The 16,059-nt window shown below is 41.9% G+C and overlaps 2 protein-coding genes across 2 annotated transcripts; one reads left to right on the top strand and one right to left on the bottom strand.

The window, feature by feature from the left end:
• Positions 1-2,519: 2,519 nt before the first annotated feature.
• Positions 2,520-7,125, bottom strand: ALG2 (ALG2 alpha-1,3/1,6-mannosyltransferase). Its single transcript, XM_012446473.3, has 2 exons — positions 6,778-7,125; positions 2,520-4,011 (listed from the first exon to the last, which is right to left on the bottom strand). The coding sequence occupies exons 1-2, from the start codon at positions 7,123-7,125 to the stop codon at positions 3,109-3,111; spliced, it is 1,251 nt and encodes a 416-aa protein (XP_012301896.2). The 3' UTR covers positions 2,520-3,108.
• Positions 7,126-7,486: 361 nt separating this feature from the next.
• Positions 7,487-15,284, top strand: SEC61B (SEC61 translocon subunit beta). The gene is made up of 4 exons (XM_012446474.3): positions 7,487-7,597; positions 7,774-7,871; positions 12,699-12,800; positions 15,007-15,284. The coding sequence occupies exons 1-4, from the start codon at positions 7,595-7,597 to the stop codon at positions 15,092-15,094; spliced, it is 291 nt and encodes a 96-aa protein (XP_012301897.1). The 5' UTR covers positions 7,487-7,594; the 3' UTR covers positions 15,095-15,284.
• Positions 15,285-16,059: the final 775 nt, after the last annotated feature.

The raw sequence follows: 16,059 nt of genomic DNA, 5'->3' as shown, positions 1-16,059 counted from the left end.
GATTTTCAACCTCTAAAAATGCCTATACTAATTACCTGGAAGGATGCTGTGAAGAGCAGATGAGTCAACTTCTAAGGGCTCTGCAATCTCTAAAGGTTGTCCAAATGGGGCTTCAGTAGACATTTGTTATTGAATCAAAGAACTGCAATACTCCTTAGCTGAGTGGATCTCTTTATGTACATGACACTTCCTCTTCCACTGGCCCGTCACGTTTTTATGTGTATGTGTGTGTATGAAGGACAAATGATATTTATGCATATCAAAGGGGAAGAGACTGAGAAATTCTGGTATGTGCAAAGTCCTGGATGGCTCAGGTAACTGAGGGCACAATGCTGGCTCAGTTATTTTTCAATTGTGTGCCCTCAGGCAAATCTTTCACCTTTCTGAGAGTGTGTGTAAGATGGGGGATAATCATACTCACCTCAGAAGATTGATGAGATGAAAATGGACAGTAAATAGCAAAGTCTTTCTAAACCCAAAGACCTGTACAACTACAACTGCAGTGCTGCAGAGGGAGTTGTACTGAAAAAACATTACACAAGAAATTTGGTTAGGGTGAAGGCAGACTGAAGAATGGTAAAATGATTGGACTTTGAAATCAGAGGGCCTTGAGATTCTGTCCATGCTTCAAGGTCATGGGACACAGACAAGTTGCTCAACTACATTCATCTAAAAGGAAAGAACACCTACACCTTAGTGAATTGTTGAGGATTAAGCCTCTGCCATGTATCTCACACATCATGTCCTGCACAAAATAAGTAGCAGAATTACTAAGGATAAGGCCCCAAAAATTCACCTTCGATATTTCCCTTCAATGCAGGGAAAATATTCCATGCATCTATTTTCCCTAACTTCAGTTTTGTTTTGGAAGCTGTGAACACCTCCTAAGGGCAAAGCTCCATTCTAGGGTCCAGGAACCAGGAACTAATGCTCAGAAGCTGGAAGCTCACGGCAGGCAGGACTCTGTATCTCTCCCAGACCTATTGTCACTCACTCGAGCTTAGGACTATGAAGTGAAGCTAAACTCAGGGTCCATGAACCCATGTGGTCCATTTGAAAGGATCTGCATAAAAATGGTCAAATAAACAAATGTTTTAGTATTGCTTAGTATGGCAAGCACTATGTTACAGGGCACAGTGTGGCCAAGTCTGTCTGTGCTAAACTCCATGATAAGAGCCACTAGCCTTTCTGAAAGGCTGCATTTCTCAGAAACACATGCACCAAATTACAAAATGGGGATTATCTACTGCACTACATGGTAAACTTTCACAATGCCAAAGAAAAAATGGAATGCAACAGAACTTTTCATCCCATAAAAGACTCAATACATTTGGCAGCCTCATTTTAGAGTACTCCTTTTTGGTACAGAATCATTTTGCCAAAATACTTCTGTGATACAGATGCACATGATAAATTGTAAAATAGAATTTCACCTTCTAAAGAACCCCAGAAAAACAAGGTAGTGTAGCACACACCAACATGCAACTTCTAATTTTCAATATTCCCCAAATTGCAAAATACTAATAGCTAATATATATACTACATGCCAAGTATTAAGTACTTTGCAATATTATCACAATCTGTTATAACTGCACTATCAGGAAAGTAGAATACTACAGTTATCTCATTTTGCAGATGAAGAAGCTGAGGCATAGAGATTAATTTACTCAAACTCACATAGGCTGTTAGGCTCTCAAGTCTAGCTCTTTTTTTTTTTTTTTTTTTTTTTTTTTGAGACGGAGTTTCGCTCTTGTTACCCAGGCTGGAGTGCAATGGCGCGATCTCGGCTCACCGCAACCTCCGCCTCCTGGGTTCAGGCAATTCTCCTGCCTCAGCCTCCTGAGTAGCTGGGATTACAGGCACGCGCCACCATGCCCAGCTAATTTTTTTGTATTAGTAGAGACGGGGTTTCACCATGTTGACCAGGATGGTCTCGATCTCTTGACCTCGTGATCCACCCGCCTCGGCCTCCCAAAGTGCTAGGATTACAGGTTTGAGCCACCGCGCCCGGCCAAGTCTAGCTCTTAAGAGTTGATACATGTAGAGCCTTTGGCTAGTGAGCTGCTATTTTTGGAAATGAATTTAGCTTTAGAGGTATATTCAAAACTACTGTTTATAATTTGCTCTTGGACCAACAGGTAAATAGTGAACTATCAGAGTGAGTGGTCAGTGTCATGACAAGGCTAGAGCACATGGAGGGGGAAGATCAGTTCTGGTTTGGGAGGTAGCCAGAGGGTCAAAGAAAGCTTTGCAGCAGTGGCATTTAAGCCAGGCCTTGGAAGATAAAAAAAATTTGTGTCCTATACTTAGTAGGAGCTTGATCAAGACAACAAAAATATTAACAAAACTAATGACCGAGATGATATTAAGAAATATGCCCTAAATAAGATGCACAACACATGGGTGACGATATTCTTGCTTCATTGCAATATCCACTTTACCCTAGTGTTCTGATTTCCAGTTTGGATGTCATATCTATGTTTATAACAATACCAAAATAGATTATGGAGACCAAAATCTAATATTCTTTTTTACGATAAACACCCTTTTATTATATTTCAGTGTGCAAAAATACAAATTATCAAAAATAAAATACACAGCACTTTTGCTTTGGATCCAGGCAAAGACATGACTAACGAAAGTTCTCTAACAGATGACAGTGAATACTTTGGTGGATTGATTCTGGGAGCTACAGTAGCCCTGCTCTCATTATACTATGAACCCAAGTTAATCAACTTTCATAATGATATACATTTAAACTATCAAAACCACATAAGGCACAGTATCATTCAAAATTTATAGACAGATGAGCAATAATCCAGAGAAAACATAATTAAAATACAATGCTGAACATGGAATTATACCACATTTGTAACTTAACACTGGCAAAATTTGGAATGATTATAGCATAAAAGACATTGTTTTTCTGAAAAGTGGACAGCGAGGTGTGGTATATAGGAAAGTGGCTCAGATTCAAGACTCAAGTTTATTTTTTAAAAAAACTCTTCTGCATTAGATTCTCAGTTTTTTTTAGGCTTCAAAACTGGGTCTACAATACATAAAAATGACATTAATGAATGTAGCATAAAGATCTCAAAAAGAATCTGATTATACCATCAATTTGGTGACATATTGGTAGAGCTGTTCTGTAAATGCTTCAGGGGAAAATTTTTCCTTCACCCTGGCTCTTCCAGCCAGGCCCATGGTGGCTTTTAAGGAAGGTTCACGGATGAACTTTTCTATCGCTTCTGAGAAGTGTACTGGGTCAGGCTCACACAGAAACCCTGTGACGCTGTGGACAATGGACTCCAAGGGTCCACCAGAATTAACAGCAATGACTGGGCACTGCATGTACATGGCTTCCAGAGGGACAATGCCAAAGTGCTCATTGCTTGGTGTGTAAAGCACACACGTGCAGTAGTGGAGGAGGGAGATTTTCTGTTTGTCTGAGAAAGACCTCAAGAAGGTCACATACTGGCCAAGGTCAGACTGTTGGACCATTTTCTTCAATTCCTGATAATGCTCCACATTCTCCTGGACTCTCTTATCATAACCACCTGCCACGATCAGATGAACCTGCTCCCAATCTTGAGACGTCAATCTTCCACGCAGCTGTACGAGGGCTTCCAGTGCCAAAGTGAGATTTTTCTTCCTTTCGTATCTGTTGATAGAGAGCAGCAGGAATTTTTTCCCCTTGGGGACTAGGTCATCAAGCTTTTCAGGAACAACTGAGTCAAAGCTGGTGACATTTAGAGAAGGATAGAGGACATCTGGGTCTATATGAGACAGGGACTTGAATGTTTCCTTAAAAACAGCAGCTGTAAACTGGCTGTTGACTAAGATGCAGTCTGCCATGCCTGTGGTGTATTCCTCTATCCAGTCAACTGGGGCCCTGTATAGCCGTTTAAGAAAAGAATCTCTCTTGGTGAGAAGCAGATCTGGGAAGTGACAGTAAAACAGGATCTTCTTCCGCCGTCTAGCCAGCCTGAACACTGGGATACAAGCGGACACCTAGCCAAAGCAAAAATCAACAGGAGATAAAGTGGTCAACTCAACTTCAACCAAACCAAAAGCACAGACACCCATCCTGTCTGCTAGTCTGTGGGGTCCTTATGGGCAGTATCTGATTCTGCTTTGTTCCCCTAGACTCTCACCCAGTACCATATGCCTGGTGTACAGAAGGCCAGAGATATTTGCGAGATGTGTGCTAAACACTTAAAGCTTCAAGTCCGGTGGTTTCCTCTTGAATAGTGCTGTCTAATGGAAATAAGATAAAAATCTAGTAATATTAAAAATGTCAAGGGTGAAATTAATTTTAATATATTATTTACCCCAACATTATCATTTCAAAATGTAATCAACACTAAACAGTATTAATGAGATACTTTATATATACATGTATTTCACATTAAATCTTCAAATCAGTTAACTTTAGGACATCTCAGTTTAGACTAGCCACATTTCAAGTACTCAACAGCCACATGTGGTTAGTGGCTACCATATTGTACAGTACAGCTCTAGGATCTTTCTCTTCCTAAAGAACTGAGTGAATCAACTATAGTAGTTTAGAGCACAAGCTCTAGATTCAAGATTGCTAGGGTTTGAATCTCAGCTCTACTAATTGTGTGGCCATGATCAAGTAATTTATCCTACTCTGGGTCTTAGTTTCCTCTTCTGTAACATGGTGACAATTATAGTTAAAAAAAAAAAACCCATATAATTTTTGTGATTATTAAATGCACTAATATATGCAAAACACATGGAGTTTAGCACACAGTATGTGCTCAATAAATATTAAAGCTAGTCATACTGAGCATAAACTAGATGCTAGCATTACTACAGTCTTTTTTGTTGGGTAATCTTTACAAGTCATTTTAGTCTCAGCTAACTTAATTAACACCTGAAGAAGGTAAACTTTAGGGATATTGTGCAATTTATTCAAAGCCACTTTATTAAAGCAGCAGATACAGAACTTGAATCCAGGATGCCTATTTCCAAGCCCAAAATTTTTCCTCTACCCACTATAGTCTCAGATGCCTCATGCCTATCTATTGACACATGCAGTATGTTTGGTAAATGTTCATATTACTTAAAAAGAAAGCTTCCACACAAGCAAGGATGATCAAAAATAACTCAGGAGTCAGAATTAAAGAAATACAAATACAAATGTGATGTCATTTTCACCTATCAGTTTGGCAAAGATTAAAATGGTTAATATCCAAGGCAGACAAAAGCATGGAGTATGAAGCTGTGTCATACATTGTGGGAGAGTAAAGTGACACAGCCTCTTTGGTAGACAAACTTGGCAGAAGCTATTGATATTTAAAATGAACAACTCTTAGACCCACCAACTTTAGGAATTTCCTCAAAGAACATGTTTGCAGAAGTACAAAAAAAAAAAAAATTAAAAAGACATAAAAGGATGTTCATTACAACATTGATCTATTCACAAAAAACTAGTCACAACATTGGTGTCCTTTCAGAAGCCTGTTTAATTATGGCACACTTATAAAAAAATTGAATTTTCTGGCCACTATGACGAAGTGACTCTCTAATATCGACATCTAAGAATGTCCCGGTTGGGCGCGGTGGCTCACGCCTGTAATCCCAGCACTTTGGGAGGACGAGGTGGATCACTTTAGGTCAGGAGTGAGAGACCAGTGTAGCCAACATGGTGAAACCCCATCTCTAACTAACAATACAAAAAATTAGCCACGTGTGGGGCGTGCCTGTAATCCCAGCTACTCTGGAGGCTGAGGCAGGAGAATCGCTGGAACCCAGGAGGCGGAGGTTGCAGTGAGCCGAGATGGCACCACAGCACTCCAGCCTGGGAGACAGAGAGAGACTCCATCTGAAAGAAAAAAAAAAAAAAAAAAAAAGTCCCAAATAGAATTTTTTGCTGAAAAAAAGGGAAGATGCCTAAAGTACGTATGTCATAATCCCAATTATGTACCAATAGAAGATATACCTATGAAAAGACACATGCTGGTGTCACCACAACTCCTGGAAAAATACAAGAGAAACTTAACGGTGGCTATCTTCAGGGAGTAGAAAAGGACGGGGCTTTTAGGTTACATTCTTCTATAATACTGAGGTTTTGGTCGAGTAAATGTTACTTTTTAAAGTCATCTTTTTTAGGATGGGAAAAATGAATTAAAGAAGGAGCCGAGAATAGCTACAGGGCAGATCCAGGTGGACATTATTTACCAAGATTAAAAGCTTGAACTTTTCTCCAAAAACCAGTGCGGAGCCATGTACAAGTTTTAATAGGGACATGATATATTCAGCTTGGCGTTTTTAACACAGGACACTGCTGAGGACGGTGTGGCCTGGCTCCGAACACAAGGACAGTGGGATGCAAATAGCCTGAAAGTAGAGTCAACAAAAATAACGCATAAGAGGGAAGACGACACACGATTACTCATTAATAAAAGGTGAATGAAGCTGACTTCGAATACCAGCGTTTTTCAGAGCGATCCCCAAGGACTATTTGTATCCGAATCACCCCATGACCCAGTTAAAATGCAGATTTCTGGGCCCCACATCAAGGCTCCAGGATGAAAACTTCCAGGAGAGTGGAGCCTTAGCAATCTGCAACTTTAATGGGCCCACACTAAAGTTAGAAAACCACAGGCTCGCTCCCCGCTCTGACTTCTCCAAGTCAGTTCCGATCTTTCCGAACCACAGACAGGGAAGGTCCTGTCTCAGAGGTTTTGCTCGCGGCCGCCCTCCAAGGCGAGGTCCGCACTCACGCAGCCGGCCCCGCGGCTGCCTCACCTGGTCGCACACGACCACATCGAACTCCTCGTCGGCGAGGAACAGCACGTACAGCGCCAGGAAGACCATGCGCACGTAGGAGCAGACGGCGGCGCCGCGGCCGCCCCAACCCAGGTCGCGCGGCAGCCAGTCGCCAGCGCATCGCACCGGCAGCTCGCGGCTCTCGGCGAAGCAGTGGCCCGGATCGTAGTGCGCTGTCCAGATCTTCACGCTACACCCGCGCGCCTGCAGCGCCAGCGCCGCGTCCAGTACCAGCCGCTCGGCGCCGCCCACACCCAAGTCTGGGTGCAGGAACAGCACCGACGGCTTGGGAACTGGGTCCCGTTTCCGGCCCTGCTCCTCCGCCATGGCTCTGGAGCGGCAACTGCATCCCACACCCTGAGGGGGCTTCTGCGCAAGCTCCGCCCCCCCCGGCTCCCAGCTGGCCACTGAGGGCCCACCCCGCCCCTCCGCGCGTGCGTCAGTTAGGCCACATCAGCGCAAATTTGGGAGGGCCTAGTAACTGCCTGAGAAAATAGCTTATCTAAACCCTGGTTATAGTTTTCCTTACGTAGGGATTAGACTCTAGGGAGGACGTTGTGATCCAAAGGAAGGAGGCCGGAGGTCTCTACTTCACATAGAGCAGGTAACTAAGTTGTGTGTAGCAGACTATCTACAGGCATATCGTGAGACAACACAGGCGTCCCTGGAGTTAGCGAGGACCTTGCCTGCAAGTCCGGGGGCGGGGCCTGAGCCAGTCTAGCCAGCTGCCGGTCTTACCAGGGCTCCCCAACTTTCCTTCCGTCCGCGTCAGCTCCTTGACACTCTCATCTTCAGCATGGTATGGCGCCCCTTCCTTGATCCCCGCCTCTCCCAGAAGCCCTGACTCCTCCTTTGCGCCATGCTTTTTCTCCATAGCTCCCTTGCTTCCCCCAGCGTCTGGTGCGGGTGTCTAGGCCAGGGTTTGGGGGCAGGGCTGCCCCGCTCACCCGTCTGTCTGCTTGTCTCCCTCTACAGCCTGGTCCGACCCCCAGTGGCACTAACGTGGGATCCTCAGGGCGCTCTCCCAGCAAAGCGGTGGCTGCCCGGGCGGCAGGATCCACTGTTCGGCAGAGGTAAGAAACCCTGCAGTCCGTTCGCTTGCAGACTCGGAGAAAGGGCCCAGGAACTCGCTGGTTCTGGGGAGGAGACCCTCTAGCATATGAAGATTGACGAGGGCAAAATGAGCTTCAAGTGACGTGGCCGTGTGAGTAGTTAAAGGTCTTTTGGGAGGAAGGCGACATTTTCTTCTCGTCGCTCAGTTTAGGGCACCACTCTTAAAAAAGGAAAGTTAACAAACTGGAATAGAGTCAGAGATAACTTTGAGAAAACCGATGTCATTAAACTGGTGTCTCTGGACCTGAGGTTTCCACTCACATTTCCATCTGGAGGCCCCATAAGCAATCTGTCCTACAGATAACTTGTCCTGCACAAAAACTCTCTTTTCAGCTCAGCTCCCTCACTCTCAATTATATCTCCTTACTTCCATATGGCACAGTTGTACACGCATTTACTCAAAGCCAGAAACGTCAGCGTCATCTAGAATTTTTCTTATGCTTTCTCTCTATTCAGTCATATGCCAGACTTTAAACTCTACTTGAAAGCCTTCTCATAAGCTCTTTCCTTCTCCTTTCCTACTGCCCTGCATTTTTGACCTAACCCTTCTCTTCAGGCTGTTTCCTTTCCAATCCATCTTCCGCTTTGCTGTTACTCTTCTGGGTAATTTCTGTTATTTTCTCGTTGCTGAACCAAAAAATAAATAAATAAAAAAGCCAGGGGAATACCAAAGCTCTTGGTGGTCATTTCAGCCTAACCTTTCTTTGCTGTCCTGTGATCCAGCATTTATGAACTCATTATTGTTTTCTGAATTCACTAAGTTTCTCCCTTACCTCAAGGCGAATTTCTATTTATTTTCGCTCAGAGATTATTTCCTCTTGAGGCCTTCTGTGACTGTAAGCAGCAGTAGCTACTAGTTTTCCTTTTTGCTCCCATAGCATTTTGTTCATATCATTGTAAGACCAGTGATGTTTCCGTATTTATCTCCTTCATTAGACTTTAACAGAGAACCTGCTCAAGTCATTTCTATCCCCAGCACCCACCATAAGGCGTGACAATAAATAAGGAAGGAAGGAAGGAATCTAGCAACCAGGTTGTTTTGGGATTTTTGAAGGAACCAATGGGGTTTTATCTAGGGAGGAAAACATCTTAAGTGCATGCACAGAAGCTTCTTAAGGATGTGAAGAGGGATGTGACTTTTCTTGTTGGCTGCAATAGGTAAATCTAAAACTGATGATTTGAACTTACATGAAACGTTTCACATTAGAACAAAGACATTCTAACAGAACTGTCAGAAACGTAAAATTATCCTGAATGCTTGTGAGTTCCCTGTCACTGAGATGTTCAAGAGGAGTGTATCAGGCTGTGGTTTAGCTTATATGGGCTTCGAGTGTTGTCCCCTTCCCACCCTGGGTTTTAGAGATTCTTTGTGTGAGAAAAGAAAACACGTCCTGTGGATGCAGTTCCCTGGGAATGGATCTGCTTAATGAGAATTGGTAATACTGTGGCAGTGAAGTTTGGCCATCAGAGAATTTGTAGAGAAATAAAAGAAAAAGTATATATTTATCAAATGTACATGTGATAATGAAGTAACTTATTTAATAGTAAAAATGAAATAACTGATGCACAGGTGAAATGGAGAACTTAAACATTTGAAGACAGATGCAGTTTTTAAAGTTGTGGGTGTTGGTATCATCTTTTAGGATTCAGTGTGATAAAGCGAGTGTAGCTAGAGAGACTGCGGTTGTATATATTGAGAGACCTGACAGTGTTTCCTTCTAGAATTTTGGTAATGACTAAATATCATTTCATGAGTGTACTGTAATAAGTATTGGTTGTTTAAGAATATCCTTGCTTTATAAGTCTTTGAGAAAACATTGGAAGTTAATGATTCATAATAGTGCTTTGGATTATGTTGTCTGCATATTTGCGTTCTCCATGCATGATGAAATAATAGACTACTACCTTGGAGGAGAAATGTTGTTAAATTTAAGGTCAGGCCAGAGTTAGTGTTCTTGCTCTCCTAAATGCAGTGTAAAAGGAACTTGCTGTGAGGAGCAATAATGCTTTGTAAACTATGAAGGTATGAAGTGCCATTTAGTGTTCTAGCAGGATTAATGGGAATCACAGATATTAAGATGGTGGAACAGGCTGGGTGCGGTGGCTCATGCCTGTAATCCCAGCACTTTGGGAAGCCGAGACAGGTGGATTATGAGGTCAGGAGTTGGAGACCAATCTGGACAAGATGATGAAACCCCATCTCTACGAAAAATACAAAAATTATCCGGTTGTGGTGGTGGGCACCTGTAATCCCAGCTACTTGGGAGGGAGGCTGAGACAGGAGAATCGCTTGATGTATAGACATCAAGGTGTTGAGGTCTACTACATGCCAAATGCTGTTTCAGCTCTAAAGATGGATCTATGAACGAGATAGGCAAGGTTTATAGTCATCAACCTTATATTCCAGTATAGGAGATCAAAAGCAAGGAAAATAAGATAATGTAATTTCAGACAATAAGGGCTATGAAGATAAATGAAGCTGGGTGGGGGATAGAGAGTGGTGGGATAGGATGAAGGTAGGTAGTTGTTTTAAATAGGGTGTTCACAGTAGATGATATCTGAGTAGAGACCTGAAAAAAACAAGAAAGCAGATCACACAATGGTTGGTGACGAATAAGCATCCTAGCAAAAGGAATGGGTAAGTATGAAGATTTTGAGGTCAATGAGCTTGGCTTTGAGGAGCAGACAGAAGTCACCATGTTAGAACAAAGTGTGTAACTGGTTGGTTATGAAAACCATTGTGTTGAGGTATGGAAGGGAGAGGCAGTTATGCAGAAATAAAAGAAAGAAAGGGTAAAATAGCCTCCAAATAGAAATTTGAGAGATTAAAATGTGTTTATTAACCTTTAGCTAGCCTCCCTTAGGGAATGGGAGGTGTTTTACTCAAAACTTTAGTTTTTACTCAAACACTTTAGTATTTCTAGGGGCCCTGGTTTTCAAATACTCTGCTATGTTCCATGTGCCAGCAGAAATAAGAGATCTTAAGAGAAGCCAGCCTGATTCCTCTGGGGCTCCTATAATTCCAGGAAACTCTGAAGTCAGGAACTGGAGGTGGGAGATTGTGGGAATAGTAGGAAGTACATGGGTCCAAGTCCTGGCTAAGTCCACGAGTTACTATAATATATTCACACTGAGTTTGTCTTCTAGCTTAAGTTTCTTTTCAATAACGAGGAGGAAGATTTCAGCTGTATACCCCACAGATGAAATGATGTATATCTGTGTATGTGAAACCTTTTCTAAGGGCATGAATTTCTCTGTAAATCCCTGTACAGTTATGTTTTGCCATTTACAATCAGTTTTCCCATAGAAACAGTCACACAATGGAGTTATAAGTTCCCAGGCTACCATGTAGCCCATAATTAATGTGTTTGAAATATAATCCTTGTAGTACAGTAAACCCAAATCTTTGTTTGAAACTGATTGCTTTCAAAGTTCTAGCATGAACACAGCTCTTCCTGTTGAAACCAGGACTGGACTCTCCCACTCTGTTATGTAGTAGGGCAGGTTCCCTGAGCTGTAGACGGTGCTGCCTGCTTTCAGAGTGTGGGGTAAAGACTATGGTTGGGTAAAGTAGGCATGAGGACCAGAATGGGGAGGAGAGCAAGAGGAGATGGTAGGGATAGGGTCTGTTTTTTTCCCTATATGCCCTTCCCTTTTTCAAAAATTGAGAATCAGCAGCCCACAGATATTGGAATGAGATTTTGAGGGAGGGTATACTGGGATTTGATGCTGAATGATGCAGGCAGCAATGAGACAGGGCTTCCCCTCTTTACTCCTCACTAGGACTTCTGAGTTGTTGATGCATGCGCTGAAGAAGATTGCTTCTGACTTCTTACCACTTGCCCCCTACCCTATGTTGTACCACTCTAGCATGGGGCAAGATGAGCAGCCAGGGTTGGGGAAGTACTGCATGGAAGGGTAGTTGCTGTGTGGGCTTCCCCGGTGACTGAGAGCTTCTCCCAAAGAGGAGAGAAAGGATTCCTTGGGCCTATTCCTGGTGAGCAGAGTCCTAAGTGCTGCTAGGCTGCTTCTGTCTGCCTGGGCTGCATGTATCACATAGTGTATCTCACAGCCTTGATCCCCTTGTGAGAGGCACGTTTTGGTTGGGTGTTCTCTGTATTTTTTTTTTTTAAATATCCTACCTCTCTGTGCAAGATCTGTGGTCACTATATTAAAATAGTGAAAACATATAACAAAGTAATTTTTTGTAAAGTGTATACTCTATCTTGGGACCTGGATATAATTTAAAGCTTAAAGTTTTTGTCTCTGCAGTAAATATACTAATTTTAAAATACATCTTTTAAAGTAGCCATTTTAAGATCAGCTTGTATGGATTCAGGGCATTTTAAAACAGGGATTTATTACTTGGCTTCATGAAAAATACATGTGAGGAGAAAGTGAAATGCTTTGTCCACATGGGGCAGCTGGATGTTTTGGTCATGTGGATGGGCTCCAGGGTCAGAGCTAGGTTCATGTCCCAGCTCAGCCACCTGTTGGGGTCTTAGGTACTTTGCTTGACCTTTTCTGAGACCAATTTGCCTGACTTATAAAATGGAAAAATAGTGACTGCTTTTCAGGGTTATTGTGTGTATTGGCATCAGGCAGGCACCTAGTTCCCTGTGGTTATCATGATCAAAGGAGTAAAAGCAGGAATTTGGGTGGATTCTAGCAAAGAAAGCTTTTTGTCTGTTTGTTTGTTTTAACAGTGTAATAATGGTAGCATATGTTATAATGCTATTCTAAGAATTTCCAGAAAAGGCCATTTGTAACATTTTCCTCTCTTTCAGGAAAAACGCCAGCTGTGGAACAAGGAGCGCAGGCCGCACAACCTCGGCAGGCACCGGAGGGATGTGGCGATTCTACACAGAAGATTCACCTGGGCTCAAAGTGTAAGTCCTCGCAACAGGCCTTGTGTTTCTGTCTAGTGTCAGCAGGGCAGCAGTGGCAGCGCTCTGTCTCTGTCACCAGTGGTGCTTGCCTTGATGAGATTTACTGTACACAACAGCCTCATTTGTGCCAGGCGGGCTGGGTTCGGTTTGCCTGTTTATCAACCAATTAGGCAGTTTAGGACCAGGAATGACATCTCTTCATGGAGTGAGGGAAAGGAAGGGAAGTTCTTCATGGAGCTATGTCAAAATAAATGATGAGAACAGGGAGAACTGGAGGGAAAACTGCTTGATTAGATGAAATTGCTCTTTATTTGGTGTTCTTGCCCCATACTGAGAAATAGGACTAATCATTTGAATAGGAATTGGGTGATTTTTCAAAGTTCTCCTGAAGGCACAAACTGATATTATTACAGCTTGATGGAGGTTTTCCCATTAGGCTGTGTTACCAGGAGTTCCTTGGCCTCCTTGCTTTTGGTGGATGGTGAGTAGTCTCAGGAGGGTGAACATATAATACCACTTTACAAGTTCTTAGGCCTTGGAGTGCTCATTAGGTGATGCGAAATGGGCATCCAGGGACCCCTGTCCCCATGCCTTGCTCAGGGTTTCTGGTATTGTGTGGCAGATCTAATCCCACAGGTTTCTGTTAGGTTTCAGAACACCACTGCCTATAGCTGTTTCCTGACTAAACCCGCTGGATGAGGATTTGAAATAATAACAGTGACTCTCATTTACATAGCACCTGGTACTTTGCAAAGAACTTTCAATGTCTTTTATCTAGTTTGATCTGTCTACCAATCCAGTGAGGTAAGAGATGTTGTCATTTTGTAGATGAGGACCTCAGGTTCAGAGAGGTGAAGTGACATGCTCAAAGACAAACAGCAAGAGGTGGAACCAGATATTCTGGTTAAGTCCTACGGTCTTTTCATATTATCCACCTGGTGGGGACGGGGGAGGGGAGAAAATTGAATAATTTGGATTAGTTTTAATTAATTTGACCAGCATCTTGACTTGGATCACAAATTTAGTTTACAAAGGCTTCCCTGGAATTCTTGTTTTCTGTTATATTGGAGACTTACATGATAATGTAGGAATATCTAGGAAGTAATTCTTGGGGTTGGGGATATGTGAGGTGAAGGTATCCTGACTGCCAACGTTTTGGTGTTTGGTAGAGGTAGTTTGAGTATTTCAGAGAGAATTTTTTTTCTCCTTTAGCTACAGGGTTTTGCTCCGTCACCCAGGCTGGAGTGCAGTGGTGTGATCATAGCTCACTGTAGTCTTGCATTTCTGGGCTCAAGTGATCTTTACTCCAAGAGACAAAATTGGATAAATTTGTATTAGTTAATTAGTTCTGAGTAGTTGGGACTACAGGTGTGCGCTACCATGCCTGGCTAATTGTTTGTACAGGCAGAATCTTGCTGTGTTGCCCAGGCTGGTTTCTAACTCCTGGCCTCAGCCTCTCAAAGTACTGGGATTATAGGTATGAGGCACTGTACCCAGCCTCAGAGAGAACATTTGAAGCCCCTTGCTCTTCAGGGGACTCTTTTTAAACCCTTCTTAAGAAGGTTGTCTTAATTTTTATGGGTATACAGGTGTATATATTTACGGGTTATGTGAGATATTTTGATACAGGCATATGATGGGTAATAACCACATCAGGGTGCATGGGGTATCTATTACCTTAAGCATTTATTCTTTGTGTTATAAACAATCCAACTATACTGTTAGTTATTTTACAATATACAATTAAATTATTTTTTACTATAGTCACCTTGGTGTGCTAGCAAATACTGGGTCTTACTCAGAAGGTTGTCTTTAAATCTTAATTTGAACAAAAATGTTTGGTAATTGGTTCATTTGCACAGGAAGAGTTTAGGAAATTTTTCTTCTTTTTATTTGAGAAGATAAGAAATACATGAAATTAATGTCTCCAAGACATCAAATCATTTCAACTTGTATGTATTTTGGTATGTCTTACTAAAGGATAAGGACTTGTCCTTTCTAAACAAAATTGCAGTGCCATCATCACACCCTCAAAATATCCACAATAATTTTAGGATTATTTAAAAATGATATAAATAATGTTTCTGGATGAATCTTGAGTGCTGCCCACCTTACCTCTTACTTTTCCCCTAGGCAATCTTTAGTATTGTAGATATAATAATATATTATTACTAAAAGTAAGCATGCTTTCTCTTCTTATTTCTAGTGGCCCTGTTCCAGTATTGGTTATGAGTCTTCTGTTCATCGCTTCTGTATTTATGTTGCACATTTGGGGCAAGTACACTCGTTCGTAGATTCAGTTACATCCATCTGTCATCTGAAGAAGGAGGAAAAAACTTAACATATCTTGGACCAAAAGTATAGTGACTATCTTTTCAAGTGAAAAAAATTTCTGTAAGCTTGCTGTTTTACAGGGGATTTATCCATAATTGATTTTGAGGAATCATTTTTTTTCTATGGCTAATAAACTTAAATTCACTTATACTGAGTCTGATGGTTGATGCCTCACTGCTAGGACCCTTAGTCTTTCTGCATTTAGATTTGCAAGTAAATATGTAGAAAATATGTCTTGTGAATATTGAGTTTTTTGTTGGATTGACAGTTTCTCACATAACCATGTGGTTATTCAAGTCCAAGATCCTGTAATTGCCCTTGGCTTGCTTTCTTCTAGGTATTTCTATCCTGATGATTGTCCTTTTGGGTATTCTGTGATTATCAAGGAGTGTGTCCGTGACTCCATCAGACAGACCTATGTCCAGAGGCAGCTGCTACTTAGGAGAACAATCACACAAGAAACCAGAGATCTTGGATGAAATGTTGGCACAGGCTGCTCTTTGTCTTTAAGGCCATAAACTATATTTTGCCTCTTCTTTCTCAGTTCTTAATTTTATGAGTGTAGATCAGGGATTTCAATTCATCTATTTCTTGTTGTTAAATCCATGTTGAGATAATTCATTTGATAAATTGGGATTTCTCAAATAAAATTTGGTAAGACTTATCTAATCAGAATGAGACACTAACATTTCTACACCAAATTGACGTAATTCTAACCAGAAATAAAACTGAAGTTTCACTTAGCTTATGCTGCCATACTGGGTATACAGATTCAGTTTCTGATAGGCCCTGGGACATACTAAGAATGGCTCAAAGGTAGCATACTTCAGCCAGGACTTCAAGCCAGAATTTCTGACAAGAGAGGGCATTCCCTGGGAAAGGTCTGAGTTGTAGAACAGAGTCACAAAATGATAGAGGTGTATTA

Source organism: Aotus nancymaae, unplaced genomic scaffold, assembly GCF_030222135.1.
Source record: "Aotus nancymaae isolate 86718 unplaced genomic scaffold, 86718_ANA_hifiasm-v0.15.2.pri h1tg000003l, whole genome shotgun sequence".
NCBI lineage: Eukaryota > Metazoa > Chordata > Mammalia > Primates > Aotidae > Aotus > Aotus nancymaae.
The sequence above is the reverse complement of the archived record's forward strand: the minus strand, read 5'-3'. Positions and strand labels throughout refer to the sequence as shown.